The sequence below is a fragment of the Tympanuchus pallidicinctus genome, unplaced genomic scaffold, assembly GCF_026119805.1.
Source record: "Tympanuchus pallidicinctus isolate F22 unplaced genomic scaffold, pur_lepc_1.0 scaffold1, whole genome shotgun sequence".
Classification (NCBI taxonomy): Eukaryota; Metazoa; Chordata; class Aves; order Galliformes; family Phasianidae; genus Tympanuchus; species Tympanuchus pallidicinctus.
The window spans coordinates 92,664,158-92,685,670 of record NW_026294618.1 but is presented as its reverse complement, the minus strand read 5'-3'; the positions used below and the strand labels follow the sequence as shown (position 1 = coordinate 92,685,670).

Sequence of the window (21,513 nt, the reverse complement as noted above, 5' to 3'; positions counted from 1 at the left end):
GCGGAACAACTCTCAATCTCTTCCAGTCACATCATTTTTGAGTCTCAAGCTCTATATTGATGGTTCTGGCCCTGATTTTTCTCTCTTGCTCACCTCATCCCCTGGAGCTCAGGTTAAGCATGATGTCACTGCCAAGGAGAGAAGATCTCTCCATAGAGGTGAATGGGAGCAAAGAGGCAAAGGTAAGAGCCACAGAGCCACCATCCCTATGGCTGCTCTGGCTCTGGCAATTCTTTATTTTAATTTATTTGTAATGTATCAGAGCACAGACTGGTGAATGTTGGAAGGCAATTCTGAAGGTCACCTGGTCCAACCACCCTGCTCAAGCAGGGACACAGGGCCAGTTTCATTTCTAGAAAGCTAACATAATTGTTGTCATATAGGTTGGAATTCTAAAATCTTTCACCCCTGTTATTCACTAATTTTTCCATTTTCAAATGAAAGTTTTTCATGACAGAGATGTCGAGTATTATTTCTACAAATTGTTGTCTTGTTTTTATAATGTAATACAGGTAAGTAGTACTGGGAACACTAATGTCTCCTTCGGTCTCCATTTCATCAAGCTAGATAAGTCAGCCTCTTTCATTCTCCTCTTTTAACATCAGCTTCTGTGTCTTTACCATTTTGTATCTATTCCAATTTGGGTTCAGCCTTTCTGAATTTAAACAACCAGAATTTCACATATGTTTGAAAAGAGGTGTTCTTATTCAATGTGGTATGTTCCCTTCTCACCTGTGAAACATTTCCAGGCTGTGTTTTCACAGATGGGATGAGCCAGCATAGTAGTTCATAGCTGCTGAAAAAGAGAACCTTGAGCTGGAAGGAACCTTTAAAGGTCACCTAGTCCAATTCCCCTGCAGTGAACAAGGACAAGCACAGCTCAATCAGGTGCTCAGAGCCCTGTCCAGCCTGACCTTGGATGTCTCTAGGGATGGGGTTCCGTTGTCCTGTTTGTGTGAGTCTCTTTCTCACATTAACCTAGGGTAATGAAACACAGCAGAGCACTCCTAAGAAAAAAAGGCCAGGTAGGGTGCAGGAGCACCCTATGGGAAAGGAAGATTTGTTGCTGTCTGCTGATCTACTTTAGAGAAACTGTTAGGTCACAGCCTGAACCTGATTGAGCACCTGGTGATGGGGCAGCCCTGGGAGCACAGGTGTGAGCAATTCACTCGTGCCACCAGAAAAACATAACCTCATTTAAGGGCTGGCGGCCACAAGGCATATACTTCTATTTGGAGATCCCCTCCTTTTTCAGTATGCTCTGATCCTTGGAAATGTGGTAAGTGATTCCTTTTCCCCTCACTGGATTGAGGCTACTAACTTTCTTGGGTTGAAAGCAACTATGTCTGCTGCTATCTATGCTTACTCCTGCTGACCAGGGAGAGAAAAGGACACACTGGTCCAGCCCTTTTCATTCCAGCTCTAGTGAAGTTTAGAACTTTATGGTGCTTTTACTATCCTTGCTAGGGAAAACCTAGCCAAGGGAAACCTTGGCAAAGCTTTGCTGAGAGGCAGACCTACAAGGCAGAGAGCTTCCTGATGTGTTGTTTCATCTTTTCCTACTGTCTACCTCGGAACAGCACCTTGTATTACAAGAACTTGCCCTTAGGATAGTGAGTTGGAGAGATACTGTTTACTGTTTCCTTCCCTTAAGTATTTGTCCCTGTTGGAGCCTGCCAGGAGGACTTCAAGTAAAAATTTAGGGTGTTCACAGAAGAAACTTCTCCCTCTTTTGCAGAGAATGTAGCTTGATGTAGTTTTGCCCTGGTTTCAGTTGAAACTGAGCTCATTTTTCCTCTTGGTGTCTGATGTGATGCTGTATTTTGGCCTTGCTAGAAAAAGTGTGTTAATAGCATGCTGATGGTTTGGTTGTTGCTGAGTGATGGGAGCACAGTAGGACAAAGTGACTTAGTGAGGAAGAGCTATGGCCTTTTTGGTGAAAGACCAGAAAACTGAGGAGTTGTTTAGGGCCAGCTAGTACTTAGGGGCTGGCTGGGTGTTAGTGGGTGGGTGGTGAGCTGTTGTTGGGAGTGGCTCACTGCTCAGTCAGCAGTGGTAGTAGGTGATGAGACTTTGCACTGTGGAAGTACATGGGGGGGTGGGGGGAGAATATGTATGTATGTATGTATATATATATATATAATATATATACATATATAGCTATCATTGATGTTATTTTTCTTTTTCCCCTCTTCTTTTTCTGTATTTAAAAAATAGCTTTTATCTCAACTCTCAAATTCTACCTTATTTTTCCACCCAATTCTCTCCCTCATTCTACTTATGAGGGGGAAAGTGTGGTGCTGAGCTGCCGCTGGGTTAAACTAGAACCATCCTACCAGTAGAGCATCTAACAGCTGCTTTCTGTGGTGATAGGTTTTGCAAGGAGCAAAACAGTGTTGTATTAACAACTCTGTAGCCCTGTAAGTTTGTAGCCTGGCACAGCAAAGAAAAAAGCCAAGCGCAGACAAGGCAGGAAAGTCATACCTTCTGCTGGAAACAAGCAGAGATGGCAGCAATGCAATTGAAAGTACTCCAGGGCTCACTCCTGATCCAGTGGACTGTTTGGAACAGAAGAGGTAGCAATCCATGGCATATCCTTGGCCTCCTGTGAAGAAATGATTGATTATCAGAGCTGTGCTGATGGGCCGTGACCATCTAAGAGCCCTCGCACAGTAGGCTCTGCATTAACTTTCAGCCACTTCCAATCAGGATTTCATTTAAGGTGCAGAATTTCTTTTTAGGCTGTTCCTGATCACTCTGGTTTTGTTTGATTCTTAAGCATCCTTTTCCAAGTTACTCACTTTTTTGGTCATTTTTTTTTCCACCTGCCCAAACACAAAAGGGCTTGCAACTTGCAATGAAGTTTGCCAGGTTGTTTCTTCCAATGTTTTGCTTGCAACATGCTCTGTCTTCACCTGTTTGCTGGCAGCTGTACAGAGGTGGAAGATCTTTCAGGCTTGATATTGACTACATTATCAAACTGCCTTTCTGTGCAATTTAAACCAATCAAGGAAGGATGTGCCTAGTAGGCTTCTGCAAATTGCTCTTCCACTTGCTATAAGCAAGCAGTTCCTCGAAATGCTGTATCTTCTAAAAGATCTTTATTCCAACAGCTGCAGGCTTCTCACAAGGCTTTCTGGAGTTATTCAGAGGCAAGGCAGGCAATGTTTAGGCCAGCAGATTTTCTGAACAGACTCTCAACACCATCAGCAGGGCAGGTGAGCACAAAAGCACTGGGCAGCTGAAAGGCGTGCTGACCTCTGTAGTGTGGTGACTGAAAGAGGGGAGAGGATCAGGCAGGAGTGGGTTAGTGCTTACTGGTTCTGCAGCAGCTGTGTCAGGAGACACTAGGGTGTCCTGGTCAGCCTCACTGGAGGAATTATACTAAATTCATCTTTGTCCCATGCTTTCTCTTTCCCATGCAGCCTGTGAAAGGGCATCCCCTAATGTTGTGCTTGCTTCCTTACAGCTGCAGGTGCTATTGCTGCACAAAACAGATATGACAGTGATTTTTCCAGGAACAAACACTTCCTTTGTGGGGGAAAGGGAGAGGTGGAAATACAATTCAGAAAGTAAAAAAATTTATTCATTAGTACTTCTGAATAGTTAACTAGTACCCAAGATTAGTTCATGTGAGTGCAACTTTCAGCCTTAATTGACGCACAGTAACAACGAAGCAGGAATAAACCAATAGGATTCATCAGTGTAGCTGAGATCTGAGCCCTCCATAGCTTCCTTCTCAGCCATCTGGGTGTAAGACCAGCAGAAAAATCAATAGTGAGAGAGCTCTCCTTTCCCACTTGCCCCCTGTGCACAGAAGGTAGGCATGAACCAAGCACACCATGACAGCTCAGGTATGAGCAGTATTACAGGGTGTAGTTACTGCTCTCAAGGGTAAGCTGAGCCTCTGCACTGACAAAACAAGGAGCTTAGGGATATTAGTCTTCACTGTAAATACCTCCATTGAATGTCGAAGTTATATGGGAGGAATTTTCACAGAGAGCCTTTCCCTAAGCATGTGTTTTCCAAAACACGTTTTCCCAGTGGTCCTTGCCACAGTGCATCTCTATGAATGCAGAGCTGTTACTCCTTAAATCCCTTTGTGCTAGAGCTAAGGGATGCTGAACGAAGCTTGTAGGGAATGGATTTCTTAGATATACAAGGTGTATCTGTGTGCAGTATGAGTGAGCTTCTGCAGGTTTATTACCTAACCCAACAATTGCATATTCTGAGGGACTAAGCAGGGAGTGGGCTGCAGAAACTTGCTTGGCACAGGTGTGCTGAAACAGGTGGAGGGTCTGCATGCCCAGCAGGATATTTTTTGTGTTTCTATGGTTATCTGGTGGCCAAAATAAATCAAATACACTTCTTGTGGATAAATATCTAAAGTAGATGATGTATTTTATGGCTGTCAGATTCAGATGTCTTGTTAAATTTAGAGATGATAGATTTATAGCCCAGAAGGGATTATTACAGCATAAGCAGAGACCACAGACTTCCCGCTCTCATTTCTGTGTTTGCCTTCTTTAGTGCTATCCATGTTCTCCCTTGAGGGATGAGGCTTTTGTGCACAGCCCCAACATAAGCAGAGATATGCATGCCTTGGGCATGGCCAGCGTAATGTCAGAAGATCCAAGGTCCCTGCTGTAGCCCACTTCTAATTAACTTTCTTCCTTCTTAAGCATAATCTAGTTTTCCTCACATCTGCTGGTGAAATGTGCATCTCCCATTGCCATAGCCCTTTCCTGGTCTTCTCTACTTTATTTAGCGTTCAGATTTCAGCCACTTTTTTAATTGCAGACCTAGTACTTGATGCAATGCCTGTTCAGTGTGGTGAAATGAGGCATGAGATGGCAGCTGCAGTCTCTTGCATGGTAGCTGCAGTGCATATGCTGTCATAACTGTTGCTCTGTTGCAGGCTACACAGCCCCTACTTGTTCTGTATCTGCTTTTCCTTTAGCACTGTTTCCACCATACTTTGATGGGGTAAGAAACTGATTGAAATATACCAAACCGTATCATCTTGAGTGCTCAGAAAAATCCCCGCAGTTGGTGGGTGGCTCTGGGGGAGGGAGTGATTGATGCAAAATGTCCCCTCTCCCCAGGAGATCTTTCTCCCCCACGCCCATAATCCTACCACTTTGTACTTATATAATATTGTCATCTTATGTGGCACATATGCCATTGATCTGTCACCAGCAGGAAACTCCATTAGAACTTGGAGCAGGAGGCTAAGCTGGGCTGTCTTGACCTCTGTGGCTGCTGCATGGTGGGCTTGTGGCCTCTTTGCACTGAGAGATCCTACTGTGTTTTTTTTTTTGTTGTGTTTTTTTTTTTTTTTTTTTTTTTTTGCCTTACCTACTGAGTTGAAGATTCATCAACAGACCATATTAATTTATTAATGGAATCTTATCTAATGATCAAACTGTTTCCAATTAACAAAGAAAAATCCTGTGCAAGGGCATAATATGCTGTTCAGCAAGGAAGCTAAAAGCCCTGACCCGGGGCAGCATTTCTAGGAGTACAGACAGAGGCAGCCTGCAAACACTGTAGATGTTCCTCTGATCTTGCCTCAAGGCAGCTGAAGGGCTGATCAGTCCAAATACATCCAGCAAAAGCCTTATATTTATGTAGCAGCAGTGGGACCATTAAATCACAACAGTGCCCCAGGGCTGGGATCTGACAGTGTAAGCGGAGGCTGTACTGAATGGGAGCATGCAAGGGGTTGTGAGGACGAAGAAAGGAAGTGTGCAGTCACTGTACGACAGGTCAGGGCTGGAAGGGAGAATTAATTCTTGCCTGCTGTTCAGTTTAGTGCAACACTACTGAATTTCAAATAATTTCAGAGAATTTATTGGATAAGAGTACGTTGGACTACTAGGAATGGAAACACTTCATTTTAAAATGAGCAGATGATTGTGCTAAGCCAGGCTAATCATGGTGGTGAGGAAGGAGATGTACCTGGGATACACTTGAGGCCTTGGTGCAGTAGCACAAGGGACTAATTAGTCTTTCTGACCTTAATGGTTCTATAAGATCACCTACTCTGTCCATCAGCCTGTGTCTGTGGGCTTTATACCGTGTCCCTCAGTACCATATCTACCCTTTTCTTGAACCATTCCAGCAACGGTGACTCCACCACCTCCCTGGGCAGCACATGCCAATGCATAACCTCTCTTTCTGTGAAGAAATTTCTCCCAACATCCAGCCAGTCATTGATCTCTGGCAGCTGCTCAACAAGCTCACCTCTTAGTTTTCTATCTCCCTTCCTGGATTGTTAGGGTTCCTTGCTCTGACGTGTATTATTCATCTATTCTATTGAGGTTAGCCCATAACTATCAGAAACACCAGGTCTCTATGAAATCAGCCTGCTTTTAAGCAGGAATTCCTCTCTGCTCCAGCACCACTCCCTGCTGTGCTGGAGCTATTCTTACACACATTTGCACACACAAAGCATGCGCTGCTCATGTTCCTCCCAGCAGGACCCAAAGGGCAGCAGGAACAGCTGTGTGCCAACTGCCCACAGCCTCCACATCCTGAGTGCATCCCCTCCTCCAAACCTCCAGCACACAATTTCACTGTGTGACTATGCAGCGTGTCACATCATCATATCCTGTACGTGCTTTAGTGAGTCTGGTATATTTCTTGTGTGAGGCTACTGTCTGTGAACCTTTCTCCTTCCCTCCCTCCTTTACAGAATTTTGGATCTGGCCTTTACCTGTGAGGCAGCATCTCTTCAGATTAATTTTTTCCCCACAATACAACAGGGTGCTCAGCACCTGCACTGGATGATGAATGAGAAATTTCCTTCTTGGTTAATGTAAGTTTATTCTTTCTTGTCCCCTTGAGCTTTACTCTCTCATTAGACGTGATGAATTGCAGTGGTAACCAATTTTCAGATGCATAGCATTTGATGCAAAGAGGAATCAAAATGTTGGGATGTAGCTGTAGGTTAGCAAAAGGCTATTTGGCCGTCACACAATGACTAATGTTGCTCCTCTAAGGCTGTCGATGTGCCAGCGCTTGTGTGCACTGGATATCCTGTGTGGGCACACTTGGATTTCTTTCACCTCCAGTCCTGTTCAAGTTGTACTGTCCTTAATATTCTGTGAGCTAGGCATACTTTACAGATACAAATTTGTAAATACAAATTCAAAGTACATCTAGGCTAACATATAATGTTTGATTTAAGAGTAAATTCAGGAGCAAGACTCAACAGTGAAGCAAAGATGCACTGTGAATTTGGATTTTTAAGGCACAGCACTGACACCTTTTGCATGAGTTCCTATATCCAGAGTAGCAGATCCCAGCTGTTCTCAGGGGCTTCCTCCTAACATTAGGTGATAATTACATCCTCTTGACATTTCAAATGTTTATACCAAAAAAATGTAGTCATCTTTTGACTTCTAGACTAGGAATAGAGGAAAAAAAATCTGAAAATCTGTTTAGAAACATACTGTAGAATCATAAAATGGCTGGGGTTGCAAGGAACCACAAAGATCATTCAATTGTAATGATCTTTTATGGACAGGATTGCCAACCACTGAACCAGGAACTAGATCAGATTGCTCAGAGCCTCATCCAACATGGTCTTGAACGCCTTCAGGGATAACTTCTATCAGTCTACCCTCTAATGTACACAGACACGTTTTCAGAGCTTGTTGCTTCTCTTCTGCTGAGCTGTGGGAACCACAAGGCATATCATGTGTTAGGAATCCCACCCAGGGATGAGGCAGTCCCACTCTGCTCTCAGCGTTCACAGGATGCAGCTCCCACTGAAGCCATACTAAAGCAATATTTTTAACATGACTTGGAAGAACTGTCACCTCTTCCTCAACTGTCAGATGAGAGTTGTGTTTTTTTGTTGTTTTTTTTTTTTTATTTATTTATTTTTATTTTTTTTTTTTTTTTAGCAATTAGCTGCATTCAAATGTTCTTGGTGTGATTTGCATGGACAGCAAAGGGTTTAATCGATTAGCAGGAAGGGTCAGCTATTCCTCTGGACAAAAGCAATGCTCTCTGTCTTCAAGGCAGATGGAAACCTCCACACTTTGCAGTACAGACTGACTTGCTGGTTTCAGGAGGGGCCATGTTATCCATGGCACTTCACAGAACTAACACTTCTCCCTTGAGGAAGTCTTACACTAGCTATTAGGCTACCATGGAGTGGCAGGAAGCTCTGATATAGGTGACAGTGTAGTATGATCACTGCCTCAAAATGGCCCTGATTCTGCTCATATTTGAGTTGCTACTGCACAAGACACATGCTTTCACTTTAAGCCTGCAGTCAGGGGGCTTGAGCAGACACTCAAAATTAAACAAGTTGTTCAACAGTTTTGTTATAAGTCCTCCATTTGCTTCCCAGCATTTAGTATGCAAAGCAATTTGAGTATGTCTCTTGCTTGATCTGCAAAGCTGGGGAATTATGCAGCTGGGAAAAAAAGTGCAAAATATTAATTGCTGGCAATTGGCACCTCTCCTTGATTTCTGCACAGGAGCAAGCCTCAAGCCTGCCAGCTGCAGCACTTCTCTGATTGAGGTGTGAGGCTGTTGGAGGCAATGGCTGCTGGATGTGGCTGCCCCATAGTCCAGAGCCTTGCAGGAAGGGCTAAATGGGAAAATCTCTCTTCAGGCATAAAATCACCTATACTTGCAGAGCTGCACCAAGACAAATCTTGTTCTGTGTCTTGGAGGGAAGCATGGTCTGCCTTTTCTGTCTCTTGACAAGCATCTGTGTGAGTCAAGATTTCCTCTGCAAGCCAATGTAGGAACTTTAATGCCTGACATTAAATATTCATTTTCAAAGCAGCATTCAACTGGAAAAAAAGTCAATTAGCGTCTCTTGCAAGGGGAAGAAAAAAAAGTCTATTAGCTAAAGTGGTGACATTTCCTTTTGATAGAAAGCTGGTGTTTCCAAGAGTCTGAGATAAAGGCTAACAGGCAGTAATCAAAGAATGCATGAACTAGGCCTTATGCAATATCTCTTCCATCTGTTCAGCACAGATCCATGTGACCATTAAGCACTGAGATTTCACTTCATCCTACAAAAGAAATCTCTTGCAATATGTGAGGAGCGTTATGTCAAGGCCACAATCTTTCTGCCTGGACTTATGGGCACATTCCCCCATAGCTGAACTAAAATGAAATGTAAAGCTTGTCTTGGCCAAGTGTAAAACTAGTCACCAGTCATAAAAGTAGAACTGAGAGGGTCTTGGCTTCAGCTAGGGTAGTTAACTTTCATCACTGTAGCTGATGTAGTGCTGTATTTTAGACTTACTATGAGAATAATGGAGATAGTGCAGCGATGATTAGCTGTTGCTGAGCAGTGCTTGCACAGAGTCAAAGACTTGGGCAAGGATCTGCCCAGCCAGTGAGGAGATGGGATAGAACAGCATCAGGATAGCTGACCCAGACTGTCCAAAGGGATGTCCCGTACCATATGACACCACGCTCAGCAATGATATACTGAGATGGTTGTTTGGGGGTAGCTAGCTTTGCTCAGGGACTGGCTGGGCATCAGTTGGTTGGTGAGCAATGGCACTGTGTATCACTCGTTTTTGTGTTTTTTGTTTCCTTTTATTTCTTATTAACTGATTGTTATCTCAATACCTGAGTTTCTTTTTTTTTTTCCTGATTCTTTCTCCCATCTTTTTGCCCAGAGAGGGAGTGAACTGGTGTGTGGTGCTGAGCTGCCTGCCAACTAATGCACAGCATAGAGCTTGAGAAGGCACTGGACCCTTGTACTCACGTTTGTCTAAAAGATGTGTGGAAAATGCTACGTTGCATCTCAGATGCTGGGCTGGAACTGAGTTTTCCTGGAGAAGTCTGACCATCTGGAGAAGTAGAACCTCTTGTCTCATTGCCAGTAGCGATGCTTTGATTATGCTTGTTAAGTGCAGACAGATAAAGCATTGACCACTGCACCCAGTCATTATGGCTTTGTATTTTTCTTTTTTTTTTTTTTTTTTTTTTTTGGTAGATTCCTAAAAGCAGAGCTGCTTGCAAAACAAATGGAAGAAATTGCCTTCATTAGGCTTCCCTCCTCACCCCTCAATGAGAACCTCTGGAGTTGTACCATGCAGCTCCATTGCTTCATGCAGCAGTGCTCTGGCTGTGAGTTCCAGTAATCTGACTACCCAGTGAGTATTTTTTTCTAATGTTCTTTAGAGAAAACGCTAATTAGCCTCAATCAAAAGTAAAGAATCTGATGCTTCATCCTCTGGCACTGCATGTTCCTTGATTGAAAAGAGACAAGCTGGTATTTGTGTCTTTCCTCTGTAGAGGAGACAACTCAATGAGAGAACAGGTTTTGCAGAGAAAGTTGCTGGGAGTCAGAAAGTTGTACAGAACTGCTGAGGCCAGGGAGAAGGGGAAGGGAAATGGTTGCAATTTTGGCCTCCCTTCAGAGCAGGCACTGCATAACCTTTATGGGCATGTTGTCTGTTTTTAGCTTGGGGGGGAGGGAAAGGATGGGGTGAGCAACCTTTCACACATCTTTATCAGCCTCCACCACACCGTATTCTGAGCTTGGAAACACAGGCATCCATGCTTGTATTCACACAAATTGAAAGGGGTTTTTCTGCATAGTTCCACATAAAAATGATCTCACACTCATTCCTTTTCTTACAATGCGAACTCGCAAAATAATGAACAGGCTCGGTTCCTGTGAAGGTCAATACATGTGCTCACTACCAGCGGGATTTGTCCCCTTTGCTTTATGCCCGTGTAAGTAGTTTATGATTCTTTCTCCTTAGCTAACATATTAAAATGCCATATTGCTCCATTTATTCTTCACCAGGAACATGAGAATTACCACTCCTTCAAGCAAGTGTGGAAATGATTCTTTTTTTTTTTTCTTTCCTGTTAATGGGCTTATGAATCTAATGGGCTTCATAAAAGTGTCAGAGATTGGTGCAGGTGAAAAGGGACCACTGCAGACCTCTACTCAAATTGAGTACAGCAACAGTTTGCTCAGGGCCTTGTACAGCTAGTTTTGAATATCTCCAAGGATATAGATCTCACAATCTCCCTGGGCACTCCAACATTTTGTGATAGTCATATCTGAGATGGTCATTTGTTTTTCTGGTTGGATTTCATGTGTGCTATTAAGAACAGATTCCGTTAGTACAGATTCCCATAAAACTGGTTGCTGTAATGTGTGAAAACGAAAGATAGAGTAATGGGCTATAATCCTGTCAAAGTTTTATGGCTTCAAGGTCAGCTCTGAATTTGGCTCATTATGTTGGTCACCTGACAGCACTGACAGAAATGTGGAGTCATGAGAGTGACATCTGTGAAACAAGAGACTTAAAGAACTGAAAGCAAGATGTCTCTTGGGAGCTGTATTCTTAAGTATCTATAGAACTGTAGCAAGGCTCTTCTCTTGCTGAAGCTCACGCTTTCAGTTGCTTGTACCATCTTGACTTCTCTGCAGAGGCAGCAGGCAGTTGTAGAGATCAATGACGTTCCCCCTCAGCATCCTCTTCTCCAGACTTAAAAGAAAAAAAAAAAAAATAAATTATCTCAGTCACTCCTCATAATGCTTATTTTCTAGTCCTTTCACCTGCCTCATTGCTCTTCCATGTGGCTGGGATAACTGCTAGTAAATAAAAATGACTTTGTTTTCCCCCCAGGCCATCACTGACACCTGCCCTTGCAGTCTGTGCCCCCACACACCAAGCATTGCAGACCAGCACAACCATATCTGAACTCCCTCTGAGCAGCTGCGTGCTCACAAGGGTTGTGGAGTATCTGCTGGGGTTGCTTTGCACCAACATCCTCCTGGCCACGGTGCTGTGAGCTCCAATGTGTCAAGTAGCCAAGATGGAGCAGCAGTGTGAAAGATGCACTATATGAGAGCTGTTATAAACCAAAGTGCTGCTATATGTATTTTTTACTTTGTCCCAAGAAGCATACACTGTCATCTTTTGGTCTATTTTGGTTCCTGAGGATGTGAATAGAATTATGACGCAGGGTAACTAATTAAGACTAGTTGCTGGATGATTAAATTAAGCAGCATTTTTGTTTGGAAGAACCATGAGCATTTCATGCCTTAGATAAGTGATTTCCATATGCTTTCCCTTGGCTAGGAAATGCAAGTTGCTTGCTACATCCCTGCTGACTTTGGTCGCTGAATTCTTGATGTTAGAGATAATGAAAACTATCATATCCCATGCTCTCCTACAGACTTTCTGTTCAATGTGGAGTCTGAGCATTTCCTCCCATCAGCAGTAATGATAATGGGTCTCACTTAATGAGCAGTCACTAAGATAAATGTACGCATGACAACAAATCAGCTTACATGTATCCATATAGCTATGGATGCAACCCTGAAAGAAAATTACCACAGGACCCCAGAATCTCTCCTGCTGGTCTTTGATTTCTTGGTCCCTTAATGAAAAAGGAGGATTATCATCTCAGTCAGGAGTGATCCCTGCAACTGGCTCATTCTTTAAAGAGATGCTGTAAAGAAGGGCCGTACTTTCCAAAAGCAGTTTCTGAAATGTAACTGTAGACCACAGGATTGCATTGATGCAGCAGCTTGGCTATGACCTGAGGAGGCTGAGAATAGCACTGGGGCCTCTGCCAAAACTGAGCCTCATCTCTTGGGCATGCAGGGATAACTCTCTTATTCAGACAGAGCAAAAGCAGGACAAGGCAAACTACCCCTAAACAAGCAACAGTGTGCAAATGTGGAGCCATCCACTTTGATAAATGCTGTAATGGTATCCCTGCAGCAGCTGCTGCTTCCAGTGCATCTGGGCAGGCAAGAGCTGCTTGTCCTCTGCATCACCCCTACAGTGCCAAACCATGGTCAGCAGTGTTGCAGGAAGTCAGGGCCACACGATCTCACCACAGGTCACTTAAAGTTGGTTTTATCTGTAAGTAGCTCCTGTCAGCCTTAACGTGTGCAAAGCCTTATGGAAGAAGTACCTGGTCTCAGCCCATTTGCAGAGAGGATGTGTTCCCTTTGCAGCACCAACCAGAATGGCCAGCTCTGGCTGCATGCATCCTCAGCACAGAGATGATATGCTTCCCTCTCACCCAACAGGAGGTCAGCATGCCATGGAATAAGACATGGGTGGCAAAACTTGCCCTTGACTGCCCTCATGCCATTTTTCTTGGCATAAGGGGACTTCAGTTTCCAGGGTTGCTAATCCACTGTAAAGTTCACCTTGTAGCTGGAGGGAGAGCTGCAGCTTTACTTAGAATCGACATATTGCTGGGAAATGTGTTGCTTTGTATGCTAATGTATTTATCAATGAGTTGTTACTTTTGTTTCTTTCTCTAATTTATATCATTGCTGCACGGCACACTTTAACTCTCTGGTGTGCTTTGTGCAGTTTGTCTACAAGCACAGAGCAGATGAATGCAACCTGATAATAGCTGGTTTGCATTCATTAGAGCAGCACTGGAGGGTTTGCGCTCAGTGCGGACAATGTTCTGAGATTAGGAAAGCAGAGATCAGGGCTCTTGGGGTCTGCTTCCAGCCCTCCCTCTCTGTCTGGTCATTACCAATTACACACTGTGTAAATGGGATCTTAACCAGATCCCTGAAAAAATGTGAGACATCTGAATTAAGTGGCTTAATTTGTTTTGGTAGATTTGTGAATACATCAGATACAGCCCAGAAAGGTTTGTGTCTGAAGGCAACTGGGAATGAGGCAGAGCCTATAAGGGAGGCAATGAGGATGTGGCTGCCAGCATAACAAGAGTCACCTCCTCACCAAGGGCCAAGTGTGGTGAATTATGGGGTATCTTCCACTTCCACTGCTCATTAGCTGCACTTATGAATTAGTGGAATTTGCCACGTAATGGATGCTCAAAGGACAGAAATAAAATCCTGCTGCTCACCTGGGCAGAACTGCAGAGTATCTGGACAAATGTAAGTCCAGCCTTTGCCTGATTAAAAGAGGTGGTGGAATAAAGAATCATAGAATCATTAAAGTTGGAGAAGACCACCAAGGTCATTATATGCAACCATCACCACCTGGTGAAAAAAGGTGCTTGGGAACTCAAGTGGGGACACAAGCTTCTGAAGAGCATCCAAATAAAAAAGCAGATGGCCCAGGAAAGAGTCTTCCATAGTTTTGCCCAGGACTGACCAAATGGATGCAGGATGACCCAGATTAGGAGATCTGCATTCTGCTTTTTGCCCGGAGATGGTTTTCCTGCTCATGTCAACAGGCAGCAGAAATCAAGGAAGGGCCACAGGTGCCCACTTGGCCAGTGCTCATCCACCTCCAGCTCACTACGCTGAGCATCTTGAAGAAAGGCTCCCCAGCAAGACTTACAATCATGTTTTCCCTCTATTATGTCTCCTCATGATCATCATTAATTAGATATGAATTTAACCTTCAAAGTCCAATGTGTTACATCCCTTTTAATGTTTGCAATTAGGAGAACTCTAAATAATTTTTCAGCATTGCTTTGCCGCAACGCCTGCCTCTGGCTGTAGACTCCGTGGTTTAATTAACCTGCCATAAGAACAAATTTCCTCTTACCCTTTTTTAATTTCCCACTCTCTAATTTCATCAAATAGTCATTTGTGTCTCAGTTGCCACATGGGGACTGTAAAACAAGGATGGTAGCACAGTATTTCTACCTGGGGGTAATGTCAGTGCAAATAACCTCAGTTCCTAGCAAGCATTCAGATGCTAACTATGGAAAGTACCGTGGCTGTGCTGAGCTCTCTGATATAGACCTTAGACTGTGATTTTCCCCAAATGTGCAAGTCACACCCCTGTTATGTTACCACTGAATTACTGAGATGAGGCTGCTCACTGAAGTTCTCAGTTGGTTTGAAATATTGCTTCTCCTCCACCAACCACTCCTTCCTCGCCTCTTCCCACATCCATTTTCCCATGCATCTGGAATGCTAAAAAGACAGAAGCTTATTTAAAGAAGCTTTCTTAAAAGGGGAGAAAGCATCAGAGCTGCTTCCCAGAGAGTTCTGTGCTGGACTGTCATGCAAAATTGTTCAGGACTGCTCAGGAGGAATCATAGATCCATTAAGGTTGGAAAAGAGCACTAGGAGCATCATATCCAACCATTAATGTGTCACCACTAACCAAGTCTCTCAGTGCCAGTCAGCTCTAGGCATCAAAAACCCACCCTTGCACAGGAGCCACAGTAGGAGATACATTCTCTCCCAGACAGTAGGATAATCCCTTTCATTTCTTCTGTGGCAAGACAATATGACACTCAGATGTGGGTGCATAGTTTTGCATCCCATTCCCATTGGAGTGGTCTGGGGGTTGATCACTTGCACAAAGAGAGAAGGCACATCTGAGTCATAGTCACTTGTTGCATCTAGTCAGCTGCCTAAATGCAAACAGGGTCATACCAGCTATAGCAATTGTGTGCAGCACCATGGAAGAAACAAATCATTCATATGGACAGGATAACATAGCTCTGAAAGGGTTTTTTGTACAAATTTCTCAATTAGTGCTAAATTGTCTCCCCCGACAACAAATCCAGACCTGAGTAAGAACAGTTCTGGCTCCCCTACAGGATATATACAGTAGTGTTCCAACATTTTCTCACTCTGTATGAGATGCTTCACAGGGTGGAAAACTTGTCAGAAGGCATCTTTGCATATCTAAGAAATGGAGATCAGTGCAGCACAGTATGGAGGATTTAGTGCTCAAGGCACTGTCAGCACAATGCAAGGGGAAGCACTTGGTCCTGTTTCAACAGGGAGCTGTGTTATGGCTTCCTGGGACCTGCACTTGCAGAATGCAGGTAGCAAGTTTGATTCAGTTCTGCTCTGGTTTTCAGAGGAATCTAGTGAAAAATGGCCCTGAAGTCAAAATGTAATTCTGCTGGGGATGCCATAAAGTGTGGGCGGAATTCCTATATAATCACATGACTCCAGATAGGGAGGCTTTAAGGGAAGTACTATGGATCCTGATATTTACAATGAAGCCTGCAGATCAGTCCTAACAACTGGATGCCGTTCCTCACCTACACTGCTGTGCACAATGCAGGGAGCCCATATGTGATACATATTTTTTCTTCATACTTCTTCTATTTCATACTTTTCCTGGAAAGTACCACATTGTATGCACCAGCAGTCAGTACTGGACATAAACAAAACTTAGCTCTGAGGATCTGGAGGCTCTAGCCTGCTGTGGTTACAGAGGGGGAAAACAAACCACAGGTCTCGTGTGCCTTTGTGTCACTTGTCATCCAGCAGGATCCCAAAAGTCAGCAGCCCACTGACACTGGTCTGTTGTTAGAAAGGGATGGGGAGAGCCTGTGTGGAACCATAAAAATCTTACTCTAACTGCTGCTGCAGCTTGTTGTAAAATTCAGCAGCCAAACACTGAGGCTTCTGAAATACTGAATTTACTTCAACGTATGATCCCCTGGGAAAATGGCCTTGCAGGCACCACTTCTCAATGCCGCCAGAGCATCCACTGGTTTGTAACAAAGCACAGCATCCACAGTGCTGTCAGCATCACTGAGGGCCCTGGATGAGTCCTCGCTCACTGGTCCCTCGCTGCCTTGTAAGAGGGAAACGGATATGTTACGATCCACACGTCAGGCTTCAGACACAGAGATGCAGAGTGAGATGAGGCTTCGGAGAGCAACAGATTTATGATGGGAATTAACATGACGTGGGCACTACAATACCACAAATCAAGGAGACACTGTAAGAAATTACATTGCTACGCAGTTAGAATCGTAGCAGTGTAATGCTTTGCGTAGACAGCCTTACTTCAAGTCTGATCCTTTCAAGCACCGCGTTTGAGTTTATTCCTGCAGAAGAACCTCCTATCCTCTTTTAAAAAGAAAATCCACTCAAGCCTACCTCGAATGCCGTTAATTTAGTGACCCGAGTGGGAGGGAACACCACCAGGGAGACGTTCCTCCTCTGCAGAAACCCTATAAACAAATACCGTATAAACAAAAAGTATTTTCAGAGGCGCTGGACACATTCGTGGAAGAAGAATTCCCCCAAGGGTAATGGTATGCAGGAAGTCCCCGAGCCACAAATCTCGGAGTCGCCATCAAAGGAACAGAAAAAACACTCGGCGACGGGTTGCAGGAACTTCAGCGCCGCGCAGCGCCGTTCCCCAGCGAGGCTGTACTGCCAGCGCCCCCTGCTGGCGCTACAGGCTATCACCTCCGAGGTGAGAGGGACGCAGAAGGCCCCGCCCCCGGCACATCCCACGTGACCGCCGCTCCCCGCCCCCTCCATTGATACCCCGCTCCGCACCGGAAGGTTCCAGGCGCCGCCCGACATGGCGAGTCGCTGCCCGAGCGTCGGATGGCGGCCGGGCGCTGGGGCGGGCAGGGTGCTCGGCGCTCGGCTAGCGCTGCCTGCGGCGGGCGCGCGGCGCGGCTCGGCGCGCCTGGGCTCGGGGTGAGGGGCTCGGGGTGAGGGGCTCGGCGCTCGGCGGCGATGGCGGAGACGGGGGACAAGCCGTACCGCGCGGAATACGCCAAGAGCGGGCGGGCGTCGTGTAAGAAGTGCGGCGAGAGCATCGCCAAGGACTCGCTGCGCCTGGCCCTCATGGTGCAGGTACGGCGCTGCCCCCGGGGCTCGGCTGTATTGCCGGGGGCCCCCGTTGTGGTCGTCCCGCGGGGCTTCGGCCTCACGGCGCCGCGGGGCGCCCGCAATCTAACCCGGGGGGAGGCAGGGAGCGTGGCGCCCACCCCGCACGGTACGCCCGATGGAGCGGAGCGGCGACGCACGTGGCCCCGCTTCCTCTGCCTTTTGTCTGCGGGATGCTGCGCCGCGCTGCCGGGCTCGGCCGGGCCACGCTCTGCGCTTGTATCGTGGTGCCAGGTACGCGCAGAACCACGGGATGGTTTGGGTCGGGAGGGATGCTGACCGGCAGTGGGCGGGGCCGCCCCCCGTCTGCTCGGGCTGCCCGGGGCCGCGTCCCACGCTCCTCCAGGTTTGGGCCGCCCGCAACTTCTCCGTATGGCCTCGGGCGCACAGAGCGGCTCGCTGCGGTGCCGCGGGGTAGGCGTGTGCGCGACCAGAGAGCCACGCTGGAAGCAGCGGTGGCCGGGTGTCATTAACGCCGCCGTTGTTTGTGCGCGGTGTTTGGTGCCGAACCGCCTTTCCGTTCTCCGCTGGGTGTCGAAGCGCTGCCGGGTTGTGACCCGGCGGCTCGAAGTCGGCCCAGCACAGCTCCGTCGGCGGGGTGGGGTGCTGTAGAGCTTCAGGGTTTGGGCTGTGGTGCTGCCCTGCTGTAGGCTGTGGTGTTCCCTTGGCGTCGTGGGGGCTCTGTCACGTTTGTGGTCTTTATGGAGCAAGGCCAGTGGCTGGTGTTTACCCAAATACTCTTCATTTTCCCCTCACCCCACTCACTTGGATCTCAACTGCTGCACCTCAGCCTCTTGTGTTTTTTCTAGTCGCCCATGTTTGATGGCAAAGTCCCTCACTGGCACCACTACAGCTGCTTCTGGAAACGGGCACGCATCGTGTCCCACACGGACATCGATGGCTTCCCTGAGCTCCGCTGGGAGGACCAGGAGAAAATCAAGAAGGCCATTGAAACCGGAGGCCCTGGAGGAGGTAAGCAGAGCTGTCCTGTCCAGAGCTGGAACCGTGCTCTGTCTTCTCAGGCTGTTGTTAGAGTTACTTAGTGGCCGTGTCCCTCTGGCAAACGGTGTCAGAAGAGTTGCTGTGGTTTGTCCAGTCTCCAGAGCCAGGATGCAAGCAATTCAGACCAGTTTTAAAGCAGGAGAGGAAGGGGGGGGAAGTGGAAGAAGGCCAAGGCAGTCGGCAGACATTTTGCCAAATATTTTTTGTTATAAATACTGAATCTTGTTTTCAGTTCTTCGGTATTAATACTCTTTTGGCATGCAGTACTTACTATGTTGCCACTGCAGAATGTGTTTGTGGTAGCTCTATAGAGCCGTTAGGTGATTAACTGATCCAGGAAGAAATGGGGTGATCTAAGTACAGAGCAGACCAAACCCAATGAATGACTGTGTAAACCAGATGCTTGTGCAGTTTCAGAATGATGACTGCCTGATGAAGTGTATTAATAATTAAAAAAAAAAAAAAAAAAAAAAAAGGAAGTTATCACTTTGAAAGAGGAAGAGGGTTTTTATTTTGAGAGGGGCTCTGTTTTGAAGCAGAACACAGGTTTATTAATCTAGACTGCTGACAATCCAAAACAGATGGGGAAAAAAAACAAAAAAGGAGGGAGGGTGCCTTTTAAAGCTCTGTATTTACTTTTGCTCTCCAGGAAAAGGAGGGGACCAGGAAGGAGGTGGCAAAGCTGAGAAGAGCCTAACTGACTTTGCTGCAGAGTATGCCAAGTCTAATAGGAGTACGTGCAAAGGCTGTGAGCAGAAAATAGAAAAGGTAAAAAGCTTCTCTTCTCTCCATCTCATCCATCTGTTCTCCCACCAGTCTCAGTTCAAACAGAAGCTTCCCTAACTGCATCCTGATGTCCTGCACTTGGAAGGCAGTTGTAGAGTTTCTTTTCTTGGTCTGAGAAGCAGCCGTGTCGGAAGACTGACATAAAGATGTCCCTCAGGCACTGGAGCCTGGACTTCAGATCTGCTGATGCTTCCTTCTTCTTGGACGTTACAGCAGACTGAAATGTTGCTTGCCAGCGTGCTTGGTTAGAATAGAAGTGTGAAAGAGCCACCGCTAACTGTGTCATCTGCTTGTTCAGACACTGCAGAGATGTCAGCCTCTTTCTTTGTTTCTATGCAGTGTATGAATCAGATAAAAACAGCAGTACACCTAATTAATGATAATGCCCCATATTTCAGCTTGTCTTGTTGCTCTACTTTTAGAGACAATTTGCAAAGTGAAGCTGTGAGCCTCTGGTAGGTGAGAATAGAGCTGCCAGTTCTGTGCAGTTGGTGAGGACCATGTGACAATGCTGGTATACTTGTGTCTGCAGAAATATTGCTGGCTGGGTTGTAGACAATCCCTTACTGGAGCATGAGGCATTGCAGTCTAAAAGCACTTAAGCCAAGTAATTATTTGGGCATCTGAAAAGTAATTTGCAGAGGATGAGATTGTAGTAAAGATTGACTGATAAGGACATAAAGTCAGCTTTCAGAGTCCCCTCCGTGTGGCTTGGTGATGTGATCTTTGCTTATTCCGGTTAACTGGCAGGGAGTTGAAGGTGTAAAGACTACAGAATTATCTGTTTCAAGTGTTCTTTTTTCAACAGACAGTTACTTAATAGGCTGTTTTTCCAACCTAGGACAAGGTATTAGTGAAAGCAGCAGAGCTGTAAGGAAAGGGTTTGGACAATAGTTGCAGGCTTTGGTGGAGGAACTATTGGCATTTAGCAGGTGTGCAGGAAGCATCATGTTGGTAATGAGCTTACTAACATCCTGCTCCTCCCAGAACAGCCTAACAATTGCTGTTGTGTCTTTTTATCCTGCCCCAGGGCCAGATTCGGATTTCCAAGAAGATGGTGCATCCTGAAAAACCGCAGCTGGGGATGATCGATAACTGGTACCACCCGGACTGCTTTGTGAGCCGCCGGGCAGAGCTGGGCTTCCTCCCGGCGTATGGGGCCACCCAGCTCCTGGGTTTCAGCATCTTGAAAGCTGAAGATAAAGAAACACTGAAGAAGCAACTACCAGCCACCAAGACAGAAGGGTATGTGGAGGGTGTGGCAAATTGTGTGATTTCAAGGAACAGTTACTTGCCTTCGTATACGTTTGTGATGAACGTGTTGTGGCATTGTTATCAGTCTTAAAAGAGTAGTGCTTGTAAGAGGATGTGGTCATCCAGTGGCATTAGGGCAGGTGACAGCAGGCTGATTCCCCATTCCTGGGAGGCTGCAGTCTGCTTATCCATGTGACTGCCATGAGGAAAGGCTGAGTCTGGCAGCTGTGACTTAACGGACTGATGTGGGGTTTTCAGCCATAAATATTATGCATGTGATAGAAATAGATATGGGCTCTGCACTCATTGTGCGATGCTGTTATCAGCCTTGGTTTCTCTGACCTAACCACTTGTTACAGAATTGATTTGACATCTACACATTGCTGATCTGTGATATGCAGAATCTGATAACAGTGCTTATTGCCTGTGTGATGCCTACGCTTGGATGCTTTTGTTTGCTGAACCTTTTATGATATTCAGTTGAAATTTTATTGCTTTGTGTTGAAATTTTGAATGGAGGCTCTTAACAGAAGTTGAACTGATAGAGAGCCCTTCCATGTGGCTTGCTAGTTCTGGTTGATCTTTCTCAGTTAATGAAGGCTTTTGTGTTTGAAGTGACTTTGCCTAGCATCACATTTGTTTACACAAGCCAATGTTGCATTTTTCCCTTGAAGGAGGAAGCATAAAGTATCACTGGGTTCTACAAACAGGAGTAGTGTTGTCTTGTAAGGTGTTGGGCTTCTCTGTGTACTTCCTGGACTGAATTCAGCAATACTTCTGCAAGGAGTCACTGTGAATCTGCCTAGTGAGACTGACATCGGGTTCTGAAAAGATGCAGTCAAATCTGTGCAGTCTTTGTCAGTTTTGTTCCCGTGTAAGTGTGGGGCTGATTGGTGTGGTTCAGAACT

The 21,513-nt window shown here is 45.7% G+C and overlaps 1 protein-coding gene and 2 long non-coding RNA genes across 3 annotated transcripts in view; 2 read left to right on the top strand and 1 right to left on the bottom strand.

Annotated features, from left to right (window-relative positions):
• The first annotated feature begins 1,148 nt into the window (after positions 1–1,148).
• On the top strand, positions 1,149–11,814 carry LOC128075759 (uncharacterized). The gene is made up of 4 exons (XR_008204099.1): positions 1,149–1,279; positions 9,980–10,139; positions 10,655–10,725; positions 11,634–11,814. It is a non-coding gene; the product is annotated as an uncharacterized LOC128075759 (long non-coding RNA).
• Positions 11,330–17,026, bottom strand: LOC128075771 (uncharacterized). The gene is made up of 2 exons (XR_008204108.1): positions 16,817–17,026; positions 11,330–11,492 (listed from the first exon to the last, which is right to left on the bottom strand). It is a non-coding gene; the product is annotated as an uncharacterized LOC128075771 (long non-coding RNA).
• A 339-nt stretch (positions 17,027–17,365) lies between these two features.
• Positions 17,366–21,513, top strand: part of PARP1 (poly(ADP-ribose) polymerase 1) — a 28,350-nt gene continuing 24,202 nt past the window's right edge. The window contains exons 1-4 of the mRNA XM_052695806.1: positions 17,366–17,530; positions 18,373–18,535; positions 19,215–19,333; positions 20,382–20,596. Of these exons, the coding sequence (XP_052551766.1) occupies positions 17,411–17,530; positions 18,373–18,535; positions 19,215–19,333; positions 20,382–20,596 (617 nt within the window). The 5' untranslated portion in view covers positions 17,366–17,410. The remainder of the gene's footprint in view (positions 17,531–18,372; positions 18,536–19,214; positions 19,334–20,381; positions 20,597–21,513) is intronic.